Consider the following 25,608-nt stretch of genomic DNA (forward strand, 5'->3'; position numbering starts at 1 on the left):
TGCGTGTGTAAGAATGCATGGTTCCAACAACAGCACAGAAGATCACAGCCCGCCGCTAAAGGGTCACAAGTACATACCACACGACTACAAAGCTAGCAGAAGCACGCGTCAATTGTCCACCACAGTGGACGATTCACTCGGCGGTCCTGACTCCATCAACCAGCTGGACAATGTCATCGGTAATGTGGTGTGGTGTTCCTGACCATGCATAATCGGCTAACGACACCTGCCCTTCCCTGAAGCGCTTGTGCCACGCCTTGACCCTTGCAAGGGACATGCAGTGTTCAGTGTACACTTGTGACATTCATCGATGAAGGTCCGTTTTCCTACTCCTTCCACTGTCAGAAAACGAACAACACCTCTTTGCTCTTCTTTTGATGCCTCCATTTCACTGTTTACAACATGACTGACTGCAGTGGATGATTGATGCGTGTTTCTGCTAGCTTTGTAGTCATGTGGTGTGCACCTGTGACCCTCCAATGGCAGGCTGTGATCTTCCATGCTGTTGTCGGAACCACACATTCTTACACACGCAACAATATTACAATTCTGTCATCGGTTTTCACATTCCAACCTCCAGCTTGTTTCTTTTTGAATGATCCTCATAGATGTATATATTATTTACACTTATTTAATTTAAATGTTAAAAATATTAATAAAACAATAGTAATAAAAAGAGAACACATTGTAATTTAAAATGATTTGGTTCTAATTAATAGTAATAATCAGTAAAAACAGATGATACTGAAAATCAATTGTTCAGATGCATTATGGTTAAATAGAAGTGAAAGGTTAACCTTGACACATTGTAGCTAATAAACTATTTACTATTTACTTTTTATGAGATTTTAGGTTTGTCTCATTATAGTATGCTTGTATATTTATGGACAAACATGAAACATTATTGACAGATGGGGACATCTATTAACAGGTTTAGCAAATTTTTTTCACTTTGTAGTTGAGGATCAGTGAATAGTAGTAGTATTCATTAAGAAAAATTTTCCAAAATTTCACAGGATTAAAGTATTTTCTATTGGTGATATTTCAACATCATGCAGATTTGTTTTGAATTTTTTCCCCACAAATTTCATATATTTTCTTTCGTTGTTTTGCAAGGTTTAGCATAGTTTTCTTGGATAACGACAAACGTGGCATCTAGTAGTCGTTCACACTTGCTGTCTCCCTCTGAATAATCGGAGTTTTTCAACACAGTTGAATTGGAAGTAGAAAATATTGTCTAGTTTATTAAAAATTATAAATTAGAAGAGAAATTAATTTTTTTGTGAATGTTACATTTCTTAAAACTAATTCACACTGGGAGGAGAGTGATCTACTGTCATCAAAGTGGTAAAAAACTCTCTGTTAATGAAGTTTAATTTCTATATTAACAATCAGATAACATAAAAAATCTTTTTAAACATTTTATTAAGCTGTAGTATGTCTGTTTTATTATAAAGCTACTTTATCTGACATCCATACTGGAGAGGAAGGAAAGGGGTTATGACAAGTCAGACAAGGGAGAGGGGAGGGTTGAGCTTCAGCAGACATCTGGTTTATTTCATTAAATTTTATACAGTTTAGGCATTTTCTTATATTTATCTCAAAATTTCTTGTATGTTTTGTTTCTACATATGGTACATATCATTCGTAAAGTGATGATGGTTCTAAGGGGGAATCGAGTTTTATTGGATGACCAAAGAGGAGAAGAGGCTATGGATACTTGGACAAACTGGAACGAGAGGGAGGGAGTAAAACTTTCATGAAAAATTCAGACATAATTTATGGACAACCCCTTACAAGTAAATTGAAAAGTCATGGAGGACAGATGCTATCTACCCCAAAATTAACAAATATACATAAAAACAAAGATGGCAATTACATAAAATTAAAAATACATTACATTATACATTAAATACAATATAAATTAAAACAAAAAAGTATAAAAGTTCTTCAAAGGAATTTGTTTTCGAAGAACTGCTTTTCTTTGATACACTTTGTTAACCACTTCTGACAAAATAATTAGCAATACTACAATACATTGTTCCAAAACATTTCTTTTTTCTAAGTTGGAAAATAACTTGTAACTCGTAGTTTGTACTTTATAACTTGTGCCTCGTAAGTCTTAACTACATTTATATTTATATATATTTTACCAACATTTACAAAAACCATAAATAATATCTGTCAAATCATATGCTTGCTAAGTGTGCAAGAATTTTTAAGTTCTGTTGCCCAGTTATCATTTACATGAATTTTCTGCACTTATCCATATAAATGTCTTTGACTACTTTATACAGACATATTTGGTATTCAAGACTTTCAAACAGTAGGTACATTGAAAATTCTGAACACACTAAGCCTCTGAAAACCTTTTTGTAGAATACTGGGGGTAGCAATTTTAATGCATTCTGGTGGAATATCTGATATGCAGTCTGACCACAACTGTAATTGTTTGCATACCTACTGATGAAGGGATGGCATAACATTTTGATCAAACTCAGCGAGGTTATAGTGCATCCCTAACAACTGATGTCTGCCAATCAGTAAGATGGAATGCTTAAAGTTAAAAGAGAAAATTGCTATACAAATAGAAGAATTTCTACCATTTGTATAGTGGCTGGTGGGGTTGCACCAGTTTTGTAGTCATGAGGTTTGTGTTTTGAATCTCGGTGGTGTCAACTTTTTTTTATACAAAACCATAACTTTTAATTTTTTCTTGGTGTTTTTTAATTCATTATATCTATTTAAAAGTTATTTTTGAATATTCGTGTATAGTACATATGGGATTTGTACTAACACTTATAATTCATTTGGGAAGAGGAATAGATTTAAACAAAATTATCATTATTCAAGATTAATTTTGTTAATAAAAATGTCTTTTTTTATTAACATTATTTAATCTGTTTGCTTTCTATCAGCACAATTTTGTGGATGATAATTTTTGTAGAAGCATGTGAAACAATAAACATTTTTGCAGTATGCACATTGAATAGATGCAGATTTTTACAATAAGAAGAATATTTATGTCACTGGAAAAACAAATTTGATTAATGTTTAAAAACACTTCTCCATCATCAAGTAATTTGGAGAAGAATCATTCATATTACATTTACATTTTTACATTGGAAAATATCAGAGTGCTTGATGTTTTCTTTTTTTCTACTACCTTCACAACTTCTGAAATTGTTGAAGAACCTTTGGCTGCAATTAGGTCTTGATTTTGAAGGATACTTTCATAATATGTAAATTTTGTAATATGGTTGTGCAGTGATTCTTCTGCAGAACACATTTCTATGCTATTGACATTATCATGAGATATCAAAGCCATCTTTTCATTCTTTAGCAAACAAAAATGCAATTATAGATGCGTTTAGGTTGAACAATGACTTTGTTGCCAGAGTAAGTACATACTGTACATGAAAATGCAGAAAATGTTTTGTTTTTAAATGAATAATGTTAGGAAGCATTTGTTAATGCTTTTGAAATTGACTAGTTACTTGAAACAGATGGATTTTATTGTTTTATTACCCTTATTGGGCATTTGTAGTTTTCTAAAAAGAATAAATCAGTCCTTCTCTCTGACAATATTATAAATTTAAGAATTATAATTTTGTATAAAAAAACGAAAAAAATACATTGATAGCACTGAGATTCGAAACATGAATTTTCAATCTCAATTTTCTCTTTTAATTTTGAGTATTGTGTCTTACTGCTTGGCACATGTCAGTCATTGGGGATGCACTATAACCTTACTGAGTTTGATCAAAATCAGTGATCCCAATGTCATACCATCCCCTCATGAGACATAGCTAGAATTTCTGAAATTTTGCAGGGAGGTTTGTTTTGTGTATTAGGGGATTGATGCTATTAAATTTTGGTTGTTAAAGGTCAATGGGGGGTTAAAGATTAGCAATATATATATATATATATATTACTCTGTTCCATCAGCTTGTTGATATTAAAAACAGCTTTGATTTGTAGACTTCAGAAACCATATAAACCTGTGTTGTGTTGTTATTTATTATTACAACTATTACTTTTTAATGATTTATTTTTGTTTATTTTCAGTGTGGATGGTATTGGGGACCGATAAGTGGTGAAATGGCAGAAAAATTACTTGCAAATGAGCCAGATGGTTCATTTGTTGTAAGAGATAGTTCTGATGAACATTATATTTTTAGCTTGACATTTAAATTAAATGGTTTAGTACGTCATGTAAGAATAGAACATGATCATGGTAAGTATTATATTTCGTTACTTGTATGTACAAAACAAAATGCAAAGAATATTAATACATTTAGAAACTTATATATATGCTAGAAGTTTAATAAGAAGTTTAATATTGTGAATTGTAATGATGGTGGACTTCACGCCAATCACTGAATAGGCAAGAGACGAGAAAATTAACATTCAGGCATTAAACTATGTACGAATATCACTATAATTATTAGCGCTTTCGACGAAACTATTTTTGTCTTTGTCAGGTAGATAATAACGGTTAAAATCCTTTTTTGAACCAAAAATTTTTGAAATGAATAAACCGCATTAGAACTTTGGAACAAGACCAACGATGGAACTGAGCGAGAAGAGATTTAAACATGCACGTGTGGTGACGTAGCGCATGCGCTATAAAATACTGAGACGTGGAGCTAGAGGCGATGCCTTAATCTGTAATATAAGTTGACCCACATAACAGGCAAATCAAGCATGGGTGTGTTGCACGGATTTAGTGCAGCGATAAGAAAGGCCTCCCAAATAAACACGCTGCTCCTGTTATTACAATGCCTGAGCATCACCACCTGGTCCCACAGCGGGGTGTATAGGTGCTGTAACACCATTCTTGCTAGCTCGGTATCACCTTTGCCTGCCCTGATGGAAAGTTGGTGTTCGGAAATACGAGAAGCCAACATTCTAGTTGTCGCGCCAACGTAGTGGGTGTGAATACCGGATATAGTATTTTCCATTGGGATAGAGTAAACTCCAGACCTCTCTAGTACGGAAGTAGCATCCCTGTCATTGCACAGTAGCCTCCTAAGATTTGGCCGCGGGGAGACTGGTAGAAAAAGCGCGTGTTGCCTAAAAACACAGCAGATAGAGACGGTGACTCGACCACAGAATGGTAATGCAGGAAGGACTACTGGGCATTCCTTTGGAACATGTAACGCCGTGGCAGGAAAGAGCGATCTTTTGACCTTGTTTAAGACATACCTGTACTTGGCATTATAGCGATTAGCTTTCTTAGTAATTATAGCGATATTCATACATAGTTTAATGCCTGAATGTTAATTTTCTCGTCTCTTGCCTGTTTAATATTGTGAATTTACTAAACCTTAAATACATCTTACTGATCAAACATTCACTTAGCTATATTTATTAAATGAAAAATACATTAATACTCTTAAGATATACTTTCTTTTCTTCTTCATATTTCAATTGAATAGGTGTGAATTATTTTAGTACATTGGAATTATTAATAGAATGATCTTCTTTAATAGTTTATAGGTAATAAAAACAAGGTTAATTGAAAAATATATTGTAGTTTGAAAATAAAAAAATGTAAATGACAGCATTTACATTTTTCATCAAGCATTTACATCAAGAATTAAGAGTTAGAAGTTAACTAATTACTATTTATTTTACTTACAGTATCAAGTGCTTAGTGGTTAACTTCTAACTTTAACTCTTAATCTTGGTTGTGAATACAGGCAAATGTCATCATTTATACACTTTTTAAAAATTTTTGGAATGCTAACAAAAATATAATTAAATTTTAGTTTCCTTACTAGATATTTTTATTTTTATATTAATAAATTATGTAATATTAAATAATACAGATTTGCCAGCTCATTGGCTGCAATGAGTTGTGGTTTACATGTAAAAAGATACAACCTCAAGTTTGCCATGTAATGTTGCATTTGTCTGTAATTTCATTGACAGTTGACCAAATATATGAATCACACGAATCAGTCTTGATGTCTGACATTATCTTAAAAAGCAATAGACCAATTGCAAATTATTATTATTTTTATTTATTTATTTTTTTGAATTATTAAGACTTATGTTCTATTAAATGAGAAGGTCAACCTTTTCAGAGCAGTACTCCAAGTAATTTCTTTGTGATGTTAACTCATTTGGTAAGTTGACAGTTGCTGGAAAGGTGGTGTAACCATTGGTTACACCAGCTTTCCACCAACTGTCAAAATTTTGGTACTTGAACTTTTTTCATGAGATATTGGATGCTAAAAATATATTGTGTGTCAAAACATTGTATATGAATTTGGTGAGTTTGGTGGCGCAAGCAATATGAATTTGGTGGGTTTGTGCTGCTGTATCATGGTGTTACACAACAGTAATTTACAAATGTGTAGTACATCACTTTTTCACATCTGCTTTAACATTGCCTTCGGGTTCGTTTTTCTTTGGCTTACAAATATGCATTGGTTTGTTTATCTTTTTCCTTTTTTTTTCTGTAGGAAACCCTCTCAAGATTTGTGTAGCTGTAGCCCTGTGTTTTTATTTATTCATTTATTATTATTTTTTATTTTTATAATTTCTAAATGTTTGAATTGTTTTCATTTAAACATGTTTTCTTTGTGTTTCTGGATTTTAGCATTATCTTTTATTATTTCGCATCCATTTTGGTTGCAGTGTTAATTATAAAGATGACTGTACAACTAAACTGATACATATTGGTTTGGTCTAGGAGTTAGAAATCTCTGTCATTCTCTTGTACAGTAACAAACAATAACAGTGTTCAGAGAATAGAGTATAGTGTGTATATTTTCAAATTCTTGACAATCTCATCTTACATTTTAAAACAATTTTTTAAAAATTAAAAAGACAACTAAAGACATGATTCAAGGAAAATTAAACATAAATAGTAATTGACATCTTTCTAAATGTTGCTGTTAAGTTATAAAGGACTGAAGTTATAACTTTTACTTTCCTAGCTGTTATATATAACAGAGGGAAAGTATGGCGATTGGTCAAAAATGACCTCTCCAAGATTTTTACATATTTTAGCTCAGGACACCTTGAAACATTGAGAAATGCAAAAAATTTGGGGGGGGTAATTTCTTTATGTATGGATGTGTGCGAGGACAAAATTTGTTCACCCTCTTTGAAGCTTAGTAACCCCTGTGCTTTTTGTCGAAAATTTCTGAAATTTTTGCAAGGTTTATTTATTAGGGAGGATTGATACTATTAAATTTTGGTGGTTAAAGGTCAAGGGGTGGGGAGATAATGGGAGTCGTATGTATCTCCAGTAGGGTTGGACTTAATGATGATTTTACTCAGTATTAGCATTTACAATTTTTTATAAAACCATCCCTACACTCAAAATGAAACTTTTTGCCATTTTATAATATTGAAAATATAGAACGTTTTTAATAAAATATGATAACAGATGGTGCCACCAAATGTTGCCAGTAAAGCTAAGCAACTCATTGCTAGATTTTTTACAATATAAATTGCTTTCCAGGAAATTGGACTATCAGTCAACACTTAAAAAAACTTTTTCACTGATTTTATTCTTAATGATACCAGAGCTTTATTTTCATACTGATTAATATCCCACATCTCTTTCAGTCAGTTTATCATGTTTTTATGTGGAAGAGATATTTTTTAATCTTTTCCAGCTAGTAAATGGCATATGCATGTCATATCATTTGATAAAGATACTTTCTTTCAATGCTAGCAGGATATCAATACTTTTTCAATATGAATGTGACTACTGGTATCAATCTCAGTTGTAATTGAAACATCCTAAGTCATTTCAGCCATCATTTGAGTAGGAAAAAGCATTAAAATATGTGCAGGAAATATGGAAAATCGTATAAAGAAACTCCCTTGATTCAGTTTTGCAAGAAACAAAGACTTCAAATGCGAAAGTTATCTATAATTATTTGCTTTTTGTCCTGTATTGTAATAAATCTTCTTAATAGTTATATGCTATTAAGATTTATTTACAAAAATTCCTTCATATAAGGAAAAGACATTTTGCAATATATAAATCAAATTGAAAAGAGAAATTAGGTCATTTATACAAGTAGTAGTTAAACTAAATCATCATGTTAACTATTGATCAAAACCTTGTAACTCAATTCTTGAAAACTTATTTGATTTTTAAAAGTATTTAATTGTACAGTACATTTGGTTAATTCCTACAAAGATTTTTGTAACTATATGTCTCTTTGTCACTTGACTTTAGTTTCTCTGACAACGTTTGAAATCATTCTCAGAATAAGTCTACAGTTTGTTAAACTCTGTGATGATTGTTATACTTAGAGGCAATTTTATTTATTTGTCTGAGTAGAACCTTAATTTTCTACTTTATTCAGCTTATGTTCTTTGTATCCAGAAACCTCTTCTATTTCCTCATTAGAAAGGTTTTGGCTTAAAGTAGAATTTAACATGGTAAACTTTCTTAACAGAAAATAATTCTATTTTATTCAAGTTCTATTTTAGATAGATTTTACTGTATTATCAATGTAGCTATTGTTTTTGATTATCAAGAATATTGTAATTGGGTAAGATACTATAGAAATGTGTTTACTGGTAGAAATTAAGAATGTCTGCTAATTATCTGGCATGCAACCATTTCTAGACTTCTGGTTGTCTTGTAGTGAAACCAATTGTCCAAATTGCAATGCACATATTTGTTCTTTTTAGCACGCTCCACTATAGTAGTGAAGTGCTTATGTTAGGACTTTTGTGTGTCTGCCAGACATTCCATTTATTGCACACGTACATGTGCATGCATAGTGAGACAGTTCACTTTCGTTATCTAAGTTATGTTCTGTTCAATCCATTCATTGCACATGTCCATGTGCATGTGCAAAAGGGAACTGAACATTTTCATTTACGGTCACTGTAAACTATAGTAAAAACTCCCTGGTTCCTCTGGAATCTATAAACCACATCCCTTACTATATATTCAGTGAAAATTTTTCTGAACAACTACTTGATTCCAAAATTTATAAAATTTGTTTTAATCAAAGTTAATATTTGATTTGCTTTTGTGGAACATGCTATCAGATCGGCTTGACGAACCTTGTTATAAACTACCGGGTAATACAAAAATATGAACATACTTATGTAAAATATAGTTTTTTGTTGCTTACACTCTATACAGTCATTTATTAGGTCTGCACACAAAAAGTAATCTTGGACATCTTGGCAACTTACAAGACGTTCATTTACAATAGATGCCAGATTAAAAAATAGAGTATAAATTTTTGTTGGATGTATTCAAAATTTGTCAAAAATTCTTATATGAAAAGAAATTATATTTGAACACTCAAACAAGAAAAAATTGTGATAAAAATATACAAAAAAATATAATTGGTTACAGCATTAAAAGTCATGTTAAGAATTACATGCTAAAGTTATTTTATAGGTACACAGAACTAACAACTAATTGAATATTGAATAAAATTTATTATTCCATACTACATATAAATAAAATGAATGGTTAGCAGGTGAATATAAACTTCACCTGCTAACCATTAAAGTGAAACTATTATTTATTAAGCATATTGTTTATATGTATTTAAAACACAATACAACTTGTCCAAGTTTGAACACGAATAAAACAAAAACTTTCTATTTCTGAAATTATCGGCCCTGGCAAAAATGACCTTTTCTTAAATATTTTACTTTGTATAAAACCAAAAACACACAATTAATTTAATAACAAAAAGTATTAATTTTAAAGATACATTTTTAATTTTAGAAAATATTTTATTTTAGATTGAATCAAACTTATAATTTATAATGTAACAGTGTAAAATTAATGAATACAAGGCAATACAATAGTGTTTTAAAGACTTTAATTTAACAGTGTTCTATAGTTCATACAAATGATTATTATTTTGATATTTTTCTTCCAGTTGCCATTGCTTAAATTTTTTTCTCATCTCACACGCTTTCTACTCTTTGTATTGCGTGATGTCCATATTGGATTTGTCGTCATAATGGAGTTTGATGTCACAAATGGATTTTTAGTTGTTTTGCTTATTATTACTACTGAAAAGTACTTATTTGCTATTTAATTCGATAAAATTTGCATAAAGTACAAAAAATTATGAAAAAACTAGAAAACAAATGAGATTGCATGCTGGATAATTTCAGGAGTAATAAACTTTTCCAAATAAACTTTTGGTTGCCTGCAACATTTGGATAATTGTTAATTTTCAACTCTGTATGTCATGCTTTTGTTATCAAATACTATCTAAAAAATTTGTTTTGAAACTACTCAGTAAAGTTCAAATCATGCCTTCTGATTTCTGGTTTATCAAAAAGAACACCTTATGACTCCTTGAACTCTGTTTAAGTCTTTAAATTTTTAAAAATAAGCCAGGACGATTGAGTACAAGGAGTACAAACGATTGTAGTCTGTTTAAGTCTGTTTATTTGACAACTATCTACAATATTATACACAGCAATATCTCTTGCTTGCTTCTAACTACACATTCCTAGGCTAGACTTGTTTCTCCTTGTTTCAACAGTCACATTGCCTTATATCTAATTTTTAGATCCATTGGCCGACCAATCCTGAGGTGAGTTGAGCTTTCTATCGGGTCTGCCTTGGTTGGCATACCTATCTCGACTTGTCCAGGATGACTCGCCAACTGATCTTTTCCAGAAAATGTGCTCCAACAAATGAAAACTTGAGTTAGCTTGTCTCTACATGATAGGCCTCCTTGACATACTCACTTAGTGAGTTTCACATATTATTCAGAAGATTTACAAATCCTTTTATTTCAAATTGATTTAAGAAGGTAATTAATTGAAGAAAGAAAATTCTGAGAATAGACTGTTGGCTTTCTAAACAGTTTTAAATTTTTAAAATGACGAAAGTTGACAAAGCACTTTGTGAATTAAACTTATTAAATTATGAATAATAGATTGATTATTTAATAAACTAGATGATACCCAGAATGTTTATTCTAGCATAGCTAATGATGATTTTGAAATTCTAAATAACTAAACCAGACTGCTGTATAAATCTAGAAAAAAGTTATTGATACACTTATTTATTTTGAAAAGACTTGTGTTTCTATAGTAGTATCATGTATTTTTTTAATATAGGTTTTCAATAATTAAAACTATTAGTTGTTACTTTAGAAAATTATTTTAGTTTTATTTATTTATTTTATTTTTATTCATTAGTTTAATAATGTATGATAATGAACTTAAAAAAAACGAATAATTGTAGTAATTGCTTCTAAAATTTTAAGTGTTTCATAAGCTTTTCAATAAAACAAGCTTAAAATAAAATTGTTAAATAAATTTAGATCTATGTAGACAAAATAAAGAACTGTAATGACAAGAAATATTTTTTGTACAGGTAACTTCAGTTTTGGTTGTCAGCAGAAATTTCGAAGTAATACTATTGTGGATTTTATTGAAAATGCTGTAGCACATTCTCGAAGTGGACGTTATTTATTTTTTCTTCATCGAAGACCAGTTCTTGGCCCAATGCAAGTACAACTACTTCATCCTGTTTCAAGGTTTAAACAAGTCCAATCTCTACAGCATCTTTGCAGGTATTTAAACTTATACTTTTTGCTTAATCTTTTCAATTTAATTTTTTTTTTTTTTTATAGATTTACAGTTTCAAATCAGATCAATTATTTATTTTCTTATTAAAATCTAGAAAGATAAATATTAATTGTATTATATATATCTTTAATTTTAATTATGCAGTAAACTTGCTTTATATTGAGCTTAGGAAACCTGTCAAAAATGGATGTTACATTAAATTTTCTGAATATTTTTTGATTTTGACAGGAAGACGTCATACAATTTTGTGTCTACATAAAAATAAATACAGTGGGTGATCGGTTAACGAACATAATCCATTCCAAGACCATGTTTGCTACCCAAATTGTTTGTTAACTGATTATCGATTTTACCATAGGTTTTTATGGGAATTTGATTAATTTGTTATGGAGACCCCAAAAAATAAATAAAAATTTATATACTTTCTTACTACGTTTATTTATATGTAATAATAAAAATACATATATACACAGTCTTGCATTTTTATCAGTCATGTTTTTTTTCTCGTTTGTGGGGTGTTAAAGAATCTGTCCAATGTTGATTGCTTTCTTCGCTTCTTCAGGATTTTTTGGAAGTAATTAATAGCATTGTCATCATAGAAATCCCCAAGCCTATTAACCTCAATCTGGTTTGGATGCCATTCTAAGATGATTGTTCTGATATTCTTTCACTTCAAAAGATCTTTAATAGCAGATTTCAGCATAGGTCTTCTTTTGTCGCCATCTTTTTCAGAAGAAACCACATCTTGCTGAGTTTCTTGTGTTCTTCATTCAAGAGTACTTGGAGTTTCTGTCGTCAGATCAGTTTCAGGTTCCATTATGAGCTCTTCAATGTCATCTTTACCTTTAATTCCAGATCTCTAGCAGTTGTCACAATTTCATCCATAATTTCCAGGATGTCATCTCTATCTCCCTGAATATTTTCACCAAACAGAATTCAACTATCATTGAGTGACTTCGGATCATGCCTTCTGAATGAGCCATATAACTTCAAGAATATCAAATTTTTCTTTCCAAAACATTTTAAATTAATGTCATTGTTGATGAGAACTGGCATGCTTCAAAACACCAACAAAACAGTGCATAAATGTACAATTTCTTGAAACCTGCAATAAGCTCTTGATCCATTGGCTGAATCAACAAAGTGGTATTTGGAAGCAGAAACTGAACTGTCAGCCAGGAAAAGTCTTCCAGCAAATTATCTTCAAGGTCTTTTGGGTATTCTTGTGCATTGTCCAATAGTAACACTGCTTTCAATGACAATTCATTGGTCTGAAAGTAATCCTTGATGCTTGGAGTACAAACCTCAAACAGCCATTCTTTGAAAAGAGCCTGCATGGCCCATGCCCTTTTATTTGATCTCCATATCATTGTCAGTCTTTAATAAATTATGGAATGTTTTTGAATGCTCTAGGGGTTCTCAGAGCGATAGACAAGTAGCAGGATAAACTTTATATCACCGTTAGCATTAGCTCCCAAAATTAACATTAATTGGTCTTTCATGGGTTTATGCCCAAGAATATTTTTCTCATCTTTCGTGATGTAGGTACAGTTTGACATGCACTTCCAAAATAAACCAGTTTTATCACAATTGAAAATTTGTTGTGGACAGTGTCCTTCTTTTTTTTAATGAATTCTTCAAATGAGAGACAGAACTTCTCAGTTTTTTCTTTATCATCATTATTAGCACTAGCAGACTCACCGTGAATTACCAAACGTTTAATGCCAGATCTCCTTCTAAACTTTGCAAACCATCCAGTGGTGGCCTTGAATTCTATCTCCATGTGGAGCTTGTTTCTTCAGTTCTTCAAAAATTTCTCTAGTTTTCTCTTGAATGATAGTCATACTAGTTACATCTCTTTTCATTTCTCTTTCTTTTATTCAAATTAAAAGCAATAGCTACATTTTTCATGGATGGCACATCTTTGTTTCTCAGAGTGATTTTCGTTACTCCTTTAGCTGCTTGAGTCTTCTTGATTATATCTTTCTTAGCTAAGATTGTGCCTTCTGTAGACCTATTCAAGCCGTACTGCCTAGCAACATCAGACATCTTCTGCCCACATACTATCTTTGATATTATCTTTTGCTTGGTTTCTATGGTAATCACACTCCATTCTTTTTAGGCTTCATAATATTATCAGTTTTTTAAATATAAAGTTCAGAAAAGCACTCACAAAAATTCAGAGAACAGAAATCAACTAGCACATGAAAGAATTATGTAAATATGAGGCCCGAATGTAATTCGAAATTTGTTGTTAAATCATTAATGAATATCTGATGGGTGAGTTAAACTCTCACCTTTCAAAAATAAAAACTGATGCAAAACTTATCGAGTGCCCAACAGTCTTGTGAAGACTATAAAAAAATTCTTTCTCTCAGAAAGGTAAACAAAAGGCTGGAACTACAAGAGAGAGTTTCGAAGTTTGGAGGGATACTATTTGATCAGTATTGGATTGAGTGTCGATGTCAATGTCTCCCGTGCTCCAAAAGGTTTTGAATTTTCACCTGGAGACAAGGGAAGACCAATTGATATTCACTATTTAATGTCATTTCTTCTTGTGTTTGTTCTGTGAGGTGTTTGTTGTCCAAACATAAAAATCTTTTGCAAAAGTGTTCATTGTCCGATTTGGTTGCAGTCTGAACTGTTCATTAACCCTTTCCATGCGGTTATATGCCTTTTGGCGTATGTCACGTGACTTGCCGTTAATTCGTGATGCGGCATACGCCTTTCGGCGTAATTAATCAAATTCGATTATTTTGCATTATATTCGATTTTCCAGCGATCTTAGCTTTGATTTGCTATTCTGTAGGTCGATTGACTTTGTTTAAGCCAAAAAGTGTTTTGTGACCACCCCTGGGCCATAAATATTTGGGTAAAATAGACCCTCTCCCTGCCAAGTAATTAGAGACATAGTGTAAATAATGGCAATAACTTCTCCCCCACTCTAGCTAGAGAGCTGCGGTTTCTTTTATTTAAAAGAAGACAGATGTATCTAACTAACAAATGTACAAAGTTTAGCGATTTTCTGTAAATTAATTATTTTTTTCTTCTGTTCGTGAAGCTTCAAATTTTAATATTATTTTAAATTTCTATTAAACTAAAAATTAAACAATCGTAAACTGTAATATGTTCTTAATCAAACGCAAAAAAACAGATTAAACATAGCGCGATTTTAAAGCGAAATATCGCGATTTAAAAATTATCCAAAAACTGCAAAAAATGCGCCGCATGACGAAATCCACTCAATTATTTGCTGTAGATCGCCAGCATGGAAAGGGTTAACCGATCATCCACTATACTCTGAAACTTAAAAACTATTCTTTATAATTATATTATTTAAAGTAATTTAGAATATCTAGAAAAATTTAGTTCTAATAATTAAATGATAGTTGACTTAAAAAAATTAAAAATGAAATAATCAAACAAATGTTAGTTACTAGTCTACAAATGTGTGTGCACTTTATTATTATTGGAATTATCATGTCTTGAAAGAAATTGTAACAGGTTTTCATATTTATATATTGTAATTTTTTTCATTTAATTCATTATCAAAATTATATTTATTTATACAATATTTTTACTTTTATTTGTAATTGATGCAACTTTGATTAATACATCGTTTTTAATGTTAAGGCTTATTTTTACCTAAGAGGGTAGTTTGTTTTTACTTCCATGTTTGTTGATTCAATGTTCAATAGATTGCATCCATGAGATTCTGATCCTTTATGGGATTGTTATAATTATAGTAAAATAGCATCATGCTTATAGTGCAAAGTCCAAAATACATTGGTGTCTCGTACTATAAATTTAATTCATTCCAGGAGGCTGTTTGAACTCTGAATCGTTTGAAGTCCGAACAGTTTTTTCCATTAGAAATAATGGAAAACGAATTAATCCATTCCTAGACCTTAAACAATACATCATTTCAATAAACTTAAAACAGCAAATATACATAATTTAAGTTAAAAATAACACAAAAATGTTCTAATAATAAATTAAAACACAAAAACAATAAATAGAATGTGTAAATACTGTATAATAAAATGAAAATTGCATTTACTGATCTTTATGATCAATAAAGACAATTTTCTGTTGACTTTGGCATCTTAAATGTGGCCACCAGATCTGCCACAGATGTACTGCTTTCATGCTTTGTGATAAGTTCCTTTTTCATCCAAATCATCGATATTACAATTGTCTTCTTATTTGTTAAACTTCATTTCTTCCACACACTTCTCGGATGCCATGGTTAATAAGTACAGGTGATATTGGGTTTGAAAAAAATTTTTTTATACATATTTTAACATCTCTTTTTACTTAATGTAGATGTGTGGTTTAATTTTAACAGTTGTGAAATTTAACAAATTGCTAATTTGAGATTGTATTTTTTGTTCAGAAGCTTATTTTACTTTCCAGTGTATGTTTTCACTGTGTGCGCAGTTTGAACTTTGAAGCATCATTCGAACTCTGAAGCAAATTTTTGTTGAATTTAGTGTTCAAACTCTGAAGCATCCAAAGTTAGACTTGTTTGAAGTTCAACAAGGTCTCACTATATCAAAAACCTACCCTTGCACCAGAATTCCTAAAAGATTGAAAATTTTATTAAATTATAAATGTCAATGCTAGACTTTGACTACAGAAACAAAATAATAATTTTGACAACAATAATTGGTATAAAATTCAAATATTGCAAATTTTATTTGATAGTAAATTTCAAACTCAGTATTTATAACAATACAATTGATTATTAGTACAATTTAAAAAACTACAGATATTTTAAATTTTAAACAATTAACCTGATTAAGGGTTTTTTTCTGCTAGATTCTTTCTCTAATCACATCAGATCAATCAGTTAAACACTTAGTATTCACACTGCTAGGCAGTGTATATGTAATGAATTTTAACTTGCATTGCCAATCTGATAATACGAAGGCTATTTTTTAAATAAGGTCCGTTTTTTAATAAGAAGAAAAATACTGTAAATATCGTTAAAATATATTTTTTTCTATATTCTACATACTTTTATCTACTTTTCTACATAATTTCCATTTTGTTTAAACATTTGTCATACCGCTCAACAATTTTTTGAATTCCAACTTCAAAGAAATCTGCCGCCTGTCAAGAAGCCCAATCCACGACTGCAGTTTTCACTTCTTCTTCGTCGTTGAAATGTTGACCACCAAGGAACTCCTTTCAGTATCGAAACAAGTTAAAATCACTGGGTGCAAGGTCTGGACTGTGTGGATGATCGTATCGTGTCAAAACAATAAAGCACTGTTTAATCTTTTTGTTTTGTGATCGTCAGAAAGCAGTCTTGGAACGAACCGAGAAAACAATTTTTGATAATTCAGTTTCTCTGAAACGATGGTATACAAAACTGATCTTGAAATCTGTGGAAATTCAATTGATAACGTTGAAATCGTGAATCGTCGGTCCTCTCGAATTTTGTTATCCACATCACGAATCAAATCTTCAGAAATCAGAGAAGGTCGGCCAGGGCATGGCTCATCATGCACATTAACTCGCCCATCCTTGAACATTCTTACCCATTTTCGAACTTTACTGTCACTCATAGCATTATCACCGTAAACTTCACAAATCTGACGGTGAATTTCCGCTGCTGCCAAGTTTCTTGCATTCAAGAATCGAATAACAGATCGTATCTTACAGTCGGCGGGAGACTCAATTTTCTTAAACATTTTAAACTTCTACAGCTCAGCATACAGACAGACGATATGGCTGCAAATGGCGTCAAAACGCGTGCCAAGCTTGCTCGGAGCAGAAGCGTATGCATATTGCCATGATTGCGCATTATTCTCACTTTCATTCACAAACGGACCTTATTTAAAAAATATCCCTCGTATAATGTCTTTTTATACATTGTTAGTTTTCATATTGAACATGTTTACAAAAATATAAGTAGAATACTATTTAATATTTTAGCCATATTTAAACACTAAATTAGTGGTATGCAATTCCATTGAAATCTTACTTTAAAATTATGCAAATGAAGCTTCAGTTGGAAAAACATTGAGAAACTGTTGAGGTTTTACATAACTCAACCCCAAACTGAAAATAACTGAAACAAAAGGGAAAAATAAATAATGTAACTAACTAAATATAACTATTAATAAAAATCCTTTCTCTTGCTGTCTCACAATAACATTAAGAAACGCCTTAACTCTATCCAACGAACGAGTTTAATATCAATAGGTAAAGAATATAGAACAAGCCCGACGAACGCATTGCAAGTAATTTCAAACATTCTACCACTAGATCTAAAAGTTTTAAAAGTATATTGGAAATACGAACTTTTAGGTCAAAGGGCAAACAACATTCAAACTCCCATTGTCCATGCTTCTATGGAGGAACTTATAAAAGACATCCAGAACTACGGCCTGGATGCACAGCAAAAGGCTAACACAGTTCACTCTGCTGAACCAAACCTGGAAATTACTGAGGCACCAGCAATAAATGACAAAACGTACAATGTGTTTACTGATGGGTTGAAATCTGCCGAGGGCGTTGGGTGCGCATTAGTTGTTAATAACACTTCTGAAAAATCAATTTACCAAGCGTGCTTCAAGCTAGGAATGCAATGCTCAAACAACCAAGCCAAAAGTTTGGCTACTTTGAAGGCGTTGCAATATATCAGAGACAAGCCGATGTTCAGAAATAAGACAATATGCATCAACAGCGATAGCAAAACTGCCCTAGCCCAAATCAGGAAACTATGCACAAATTTAACTATAGTTCAAGAAACATCAACCTTCTGATGCTACTTAGAGGAAAAGGGATAAAAATCCTCTTAAACTGGGTGAAAGGGCATTCTGGGATAACCAGAAACGAATGAGCCAACCTACTTGCAAAAAAGGCGGCTAAGGCGGACATACCCATCTCTCTCAACACCGTTCCATTGAGCCTGGTCAAATCCAACTAGACAACATCATGACTCAACTCTGGCAACAGAGGTGGGAAGCAGAAAAAACAGGCAGACTTGCCTTCAAATTTTTTCCAAGCATCCAGGACAGGAGGCACATGTCTTTTTACCATCCAAACTTCATTACCACCCAAATCGTTACAGGGCATGGGAACTTCAAAGCATACCCGAAACGTTTCCTGAACAAGGAATGGGAAATGCCCCTTGTGCCCTAGCTGACGATCAAGATGTGCAGCATATCATCTTTTTGTGCACTAAATACAAACATGAAAGACGAATTTTAGCGAGCACTCTGTATGACCATGGTTTTCACTGGCCATGCCAGTTGAAAGCCTTTTTCACCAGTCAAAAGACCCTACAGGCTCTTGAAACTTTCATCAGAGCAACGGACATTCTAAAGTATAACAGCTAGACGGACTTTTCTGCAGTTCCCCTCTCATTAGAGAGGGTTGTACATGCACATTTTGCTTTGGCCCCATGGCAAGACAACTGTTGGGGACCTCTTCTCATATACTGGCTGTATTGTACACACACTTTTTTTTTCTGTTACCTCCAAAGCCATGGAGGGCTTTGTCTGTTTTCCCCCCAAAGGGGCTGTTCATACGCGTTTTGTGTGTTGAGCACCAAGGCAAGTTAGCCGTTATGGGGCTCCTAATGCCTCAAGTTGTAGAGGCAGTCATTCTGTACACAACTATATATTTGTAATTTGTATTCATTGATGTCATATTACACATTAGGCTCTCGGGTGGCACACTGTAGTCTCATATTTCACACTTTCTTGTCATTCTTTTCTTTTCTTCATTCTTCTAACTTCTATAACTCTCCATATTTCTTTTTCCAAGGCTATACCTATTGGTGGAGGCCTTCTAATCCTTTGGTAAATGTGTAAATGTAAATGTCTCACAATAAGAGATTGGCTATGTATTATTCATTATAGCATGGTGAGTTGCTAAATAAAGCTTTGCTATAAAGCAAGCTTACTATTTAAGTAAAATGCACAAAAATGGAAATATTTGATAATTATTATTCATATGTGACAAATATAAGGTTAAGTCAGTATGCAATAGATTTAATAAGCATGTTATCATTACCTATCATGTTATAAATTTATAAAGTTCATAAAGTAAGTGTAAGATTTATAATTTAAATCTTTTAAGACATAAAATCTTCATTTTCTGTAGATTTGTTTATGATTGTGGTGTCTTATCCTTTTTAATTTTTGTATAATAAAGACAATTTATAAAAATCATAAATTCTAAGAAAGGAAGAAGAAATTGATTCTAAGAAAGAAATTGTTATAAATACTGAGTTTGAAATTTACTATCAAATGGTAATCTTATTCCATTTATATTATAAAAAATTACATAGAATTGCAAGTATTTCAAATACAAAATGAAAATAATAAATGGGAAACAATAAATTACAATTTTAAGTACATTAAAAATTTCATTATTAAACAGTTTTCTTTCAAATTTGCTTTATAATTAAGTATAAATCTTAAAAAAATTATGGATTTAGATTTTATTCGTATATTTGTTGTAACTTTATTACAATAATTATTTTGTTGAATTTCCTAAATGTTTAATCAGGCAATATTCTTATTGAATTTGCTTTTATTTTCAGATTTATCATTCTAAAATCGGTAAGAAGAGATTTAATAAGTACGTTACCATTACCTCGAAGAATGAAAGACTACCTCAATACACCACATTATTATTCTGAGGAATTAGCAAATTTATCTCAGCAGGGAAAGAAATATGACACTGGAACAAATGAAAATTCTAGTCAAAGAATAGATGCAAACAATACATATAGCCAGCATGTACAGGAAAATAATCCTAATTCAACATTCTCAAACCAGTCTGTCAGTCAAGTATGATGATTGCAGCTCTTAGGTAAACAACTTGTCATGTGACTAAAGTTTACTTAAATACCTTATTGATAAATAAGGATTAATTTTTTGAAACTAAATTATTGATAAAAACATAGGCACATTTTTATGTAATTGTGTGAGAGTGAATTTAATTTTTATATTTTACAATGAAAGAATCTCATATGTATTAGTATTATTGAAAATTCTGTCAGTGAAATTTGTATTTTTTAAACAAATTTAAACATAAAAGTGAATTTTGTGGAATTTGTATTTTTTTAAACAGGTTTATATTATTTTGTACTTGTTGGAAATTGTATTTAATATATGTTTTTGGTTTTGTCGAAACCATATTGCTTTTAATTTTACTTCCCCTAAATGCTGCTAATCAGATTAGAAACGTTCTTTGCATGAACATAGTCATTATTTTATAAAAATGAGTTTCTGAAAATTTTGATATGCCTAACCGACAAAAGAAATAGTGTAATACGGATTAATATTTCAAGCTAATGAATATCATTACATTTCTGTATGTTGTAGTGTCATTATACAGAAGACTGAAATTATTAAAATTATTGTGTAGAATATAAAATTGTTCACTGCACACATCAAAATGAGAAGATACAACTGAAAATAATTTTAAAATTATTGAAATCTCTACATGCAATGAATTAACTATATGCAAAAAAAAAAAAAAAAAAAAAATAGTATGAAGCCAATTCATTCATCAGTTGTATTTTTAATATATAATAATGAGTGTTCCATTGTTTTTGATAGTTCATAGGATGAAGTCTCATTGGAACTTCATAGAACTGAAATCAAATTTTTAGATCTATATTTGCAAATAACAATCATGTGAACAATGCAATAGACTTCCTGTTCATGTTATGTGTATAAATGTAATTTTTAAGCATGATAAATATAGTAAGTGCTTTGTGCATTTGACATAAAATGAAATATGCTCAGATTAAAAAAAAAAGTGTATTTCCTTAATGTTAGTCTTGATAATTACTACTGTATTTAGTCTAAAATTACAGTCTGTATAAAGTTAATTGACTGTCTTTATTCTGTTGACTTTTTACAATTCCAATTATATTAAATATTACAACAATATTTAACATAAAATATAATTTCACTGATGTCTTACAAATAAAAGTAATGTTTTAAATAAGTGAAAAAAAAAATAAAATATGACATTATACATTGATTTTTACAATGTATAATGAATATAAGCTGTTGTTCATTCATTTTGATGTGTGCTGTTAATGGAATGTATATTGGGATTTTGTCATATTAATTTATCTCCCGATATTTTAATTCTCACGAACTACAAACAGAATTGACTAAGTCAGTTTAATTTCGAAATGAAGTGCTTAGTATAATAGTTTTCAGTAAAGTGAATGTTAATTGTTTATTGTCATATTTGTTATTTATTGATTTGTTATTTTTGTTATTAGCAAAATATGTTGGTGATACAAATCACACTTAATAAGTGTTTACTGCTTAATGTTAGCATTTTTGTATGTATATAAATTGATATTTTTAACTCATTTTAAATTGCCATTTTAACAGATAATAATAGAACTTCATATTATGAAGACGACAGCAACTATTATAATTTGTGACATTATTTTAAAAAATCATCAAAGTTTAAAATTTCAGTTTTGCATTTGAGAATCACTTCATTGAGTCCATTGTCATGTCATAGAATGTACATAAACTCTTGTTATACACAATTGACAGTTTTGGTACAATTTAAATCTGCCAAAGCTTACTGTGTACTGTAGTTTCACATCTTTCCTATGAGAAGAAATAATGTCAACTGAATAAAGACAGATTTGATAGTCACTTTATTGCTGTGTATTTATTCAGATGATTATTTTCATTGGTGAATGATTATTTTATATTTTATAAATTTGTTTGTAAGTATTAAAGTGTTTAATTATATAGTGTGTGAATTTCATTGTGGCATTTAAAAGAAAATATGCTAAAATACTGTTCATTATTCTTCAGTAGCAAGATATTGCAAAAAATTGTATATGACAGATAATTTTAGTAAAAACTTATTACTATGATTTAGAGATTATTTTCTTCCAGTTCATGATAACATTGGCATATGTAAGTATTTAATAACATTATATCATGCTTTGTATATTTCCCAACATTTGGGAATATTGTTTTTGAATTGATTTTTGTGTGTGATTCGTAAAATCCTACAAAAAGTTGTTGTTATATAGTTTGATGTTTTATAATAGTATTCCAGTACTACAGATAGTATTTGTATACTATAGCAAGGAAATATGATTGCAAAAAATTATTGAATTAATCCAAGTGAAAAGAAATTTTTCAATTTTCATGTTATTTAGGAATATTGCAACAGTAGAGAAGCACATTGCATTGGATATTTCTGCTTTCTTGGCCATAACCAGCACCTACTCTTTATTGCCTAATTAAAAAATAATATATATATATGCATATACATATATATATATTACTTTCAATACAATTTAAAACTTGGAAAAATTTCTGCAAATTGAAAATTTCATTAAATTAACTGTACAGCTAATCATATATCAAAAGAATCCCTTATTAATAGTTATTTCATAAAAGGTGCTGAATAATTTGAACATTTAGAATGTATGCCAAATTTGCTCATTTCAATGCTGTGTAATCATGCAAAATCATAATTATGTTGCTACAAAAATTTTATATAAATGTAGTGCATAATTGTGGACCAAACAGTTGCGAATTGTTAGACTGTGCCTTGTAATCTGCAACTGTTTGAAAATTTTAGTATATGTTGTAATTTTTCTTTAAAAAAATCTTTTCTTATAGTTTATTTTTATTTATTTAACAATTCTGATTCGGATATAATAGATAAACGACAGCTGATTGTATGCCTTGATTTATTCCAATTCAAATTCTGTGATACAATTAAGCATAGGAAGTATCCCGTGAAATGTCATAGTAAATATAGGTCAATGAGTCGCACTTTGAATTTGTGACAAAATATTTCTGGAATTGTTGTGTTGTAAACAATTTATTACATGGGCACAATATGGAGATATGTTGTGTAAGTGAAAAATTTTTGATGTGTCTTCTTTTCTTCTTTAATATGCATAATAAATTTATGCTCACTTGGATTCACATTTTACAAATGCTTACACCATCAGCTGTGTACTTGTGGCTTTCTGCTACATCTGTCTCCCATATTACCAATAATGATTATTTATCTTTTTTAAACTTCTGTGTATTGGTCCTAGACTGCCTAGCAGTGTATTGTGCTGTTTAGTTGTGGAAAACATGGTTTCAATGTATACACATTTGTTTTAAATTTGTATTAACAATTGAAACAAAATGAAAAATATAAATAAAAAAGAAGCATTTCTCTCTATTTGTTCATTTTATTAAAAATATATTTATATAATATATTTTACATTTTTGTATAATATAACGGTTTATATAATTGGACAAAAAGACTTTTTGAAAACATTTTACTTGGTTCAAAATACTCTGAAAAATTAAAATAAACTGTGTTTATTATTTAGTAAACTTTGAGTTTTTTTTAAATTAATATTATCGTTGGTATTTAAAATATAAAGTTGTGTATTAAATTTTAAAACAAGTTACATTTTTCCCTTAAGCTTTAAATAATATACACTAGTAAACATAGAAATTGCATCATTTATTAAAACACTTTCAGTCACTATGATAAGGTTTTAAATAATTTAAAGAAACTAGAAATAATACTGAAGATTGATTAATCAATTGTAGGTGTATGAAAATGAATTTTCATAAAAGAATTGTAAAGCAATAATTAGATTTAACTTTTCTTTTTATACTATTACTAGGCAGATTAGATTAAAAATGACATTCAATTGACCACGAACTAAAAGTAAATAATTAGCCATGCCGAAACCACAAGTAATTGTTTTTTCTTTGAAGTGCTAGCATAATGTAATAAATTATCGATAGATGTAAATGCAATTTGAGATTATAAATTTGTTACAAAACTCAATTAGTTTAGCCTACTCGAAAGATAAAAATTTGGACTACCACCGTTTTTTCACAATGAGAAATACTTAAATTTGTTTTTTCTCAAAAATCTAGAATTCCCAGAAAATTTTATTTTGAAATTGGAAAACTATATTTTACAAAATAGGTGCTCAATGGTTATAAAACAGTAACATCTACATTCTGAAAATAAACCTGAATTACATTTGTTGCTTTGGGCTGGTATTAAAACACACTGATCATTCCTAATGCATAGACTTGTCATTAATTGGTAATAGTTTCAGTAGTCATAATGAATAATTTGGAAACTAAAAAATAAATTTTATTTTTCTATCAAAATACAGACTTTACTGCAGGTATGCCAACTAGCCACACGCTTTGGTTTTTGTTATTTCTTTCTTTTTGAGTGTGCTTCAGTCTAACAAAGAGAGATACTCCACAAGTAACAAAAATGAATTGTCTTGGCTGTAAGAGATATGCGGTGTTCCACTTTTAAACAGCCAACTTTGAGTTTTAACTCTCGTCCTCTAGTACATGTTAAGTTATCTTCCAGTAAATGCACGTCCCCGTTAACTCATTCTTCAGTGATTGGTCCACGTACTCTTCTACTACGTTTAATTTATCCTTCAAAGAAGGTGTACAAACTTACTTCACTAAGTCTATTAGCAGAGTTACAGCACCATAATACGGGCTTTCTTGTATTAACGTTCCAGTGCATGTATTGCATTTTCCATCAATAATCTTTCGAGCAATAAAGCAGTTTAATAACAGCGTTTGAAATAAACTACAAATAGCATTGTTCATAAAAATCGTATTAACATGTTTCGCTTTTCTGCACGAGAACGATGTTCAAAAAAGTTAATATATTCGCATCAATTAAAGAATGTCGGTTATAACTAGTGTCAAAACAAAATAAAATTCTCCTTTATTTGAGTTAATATAAAAACTGATTTTCTCAGCCAAGCCCAAAAAGTGTTTGGTTAAATTAACTAATCGACCTGATTCGTTTCTCAATCCAAAGTTTTTTCTGCCAACCTTGTGTTTTTCAGAGAATGGTTAAAATTCTTTAACCTTTAAAAAAAGGTATTGTGTAATGTACCGGTTTTTTCAAAAAGATGGGGGTTTTACTAAAACACGTTATTATCTATAGCGTAATTTATTGTTTTTACAATATAAATTGCTCTACATTTACAAGAAACTTCGCCAGTTTCCTCCTCGG

The 25,608-nt window shown here is 30.5% G+C and overlaps 1 protein-coding gene across 2 annotated transcripts in view; it reads left to right on the plus strand.

Moving 5' to 3' along the window:
- The window catches only part of LOC136972904 (uncharacterized), a 59,383-nt gene extending 35,614 nt beyond the window's left edge, over window positions 1-23,769 (plus strand). For both annotated transcript variants that reach the window (XM_067267566.1, XM_067267567.1), the window contains 3 exons: window positions 4,069-4,237; window positions 11,351-11,549; window positions 20,129-23,769. In XM_067267566.1, the coding sequence (XP_067123667.1) occupies window positions 4,069-4,237; window positions 11,351-11,549; window positions 20,129-20,384 (624 nt within the window). In that variant the 3' untranslated portion in view covers window positions 20,385-23,769. The remainder of the gene's footprint in view (window positions 1-4,068; window positions 4,238-11,350; window positions 11,550-20,128) is intronic.
- Window positions 23,770-25,608: the final 1,839 nt, after the last annotated feature.

This window comes from Centruroides vittatus, unplaced genomic scaffold, assembly GCF_030686945.1.
Source record: "Centruroides vittatus isolate TY-2023 unplaced genomic scaffold, ASM3068694v2 contig_3060, whole genome shotgun sequence".
Taxonomy (NCBI): Eukaryota; Metazoa; Arthropoda; class Arachnida; order Scorpiones; family Buthidae; genus Centruroides; species Centruroides vittatus.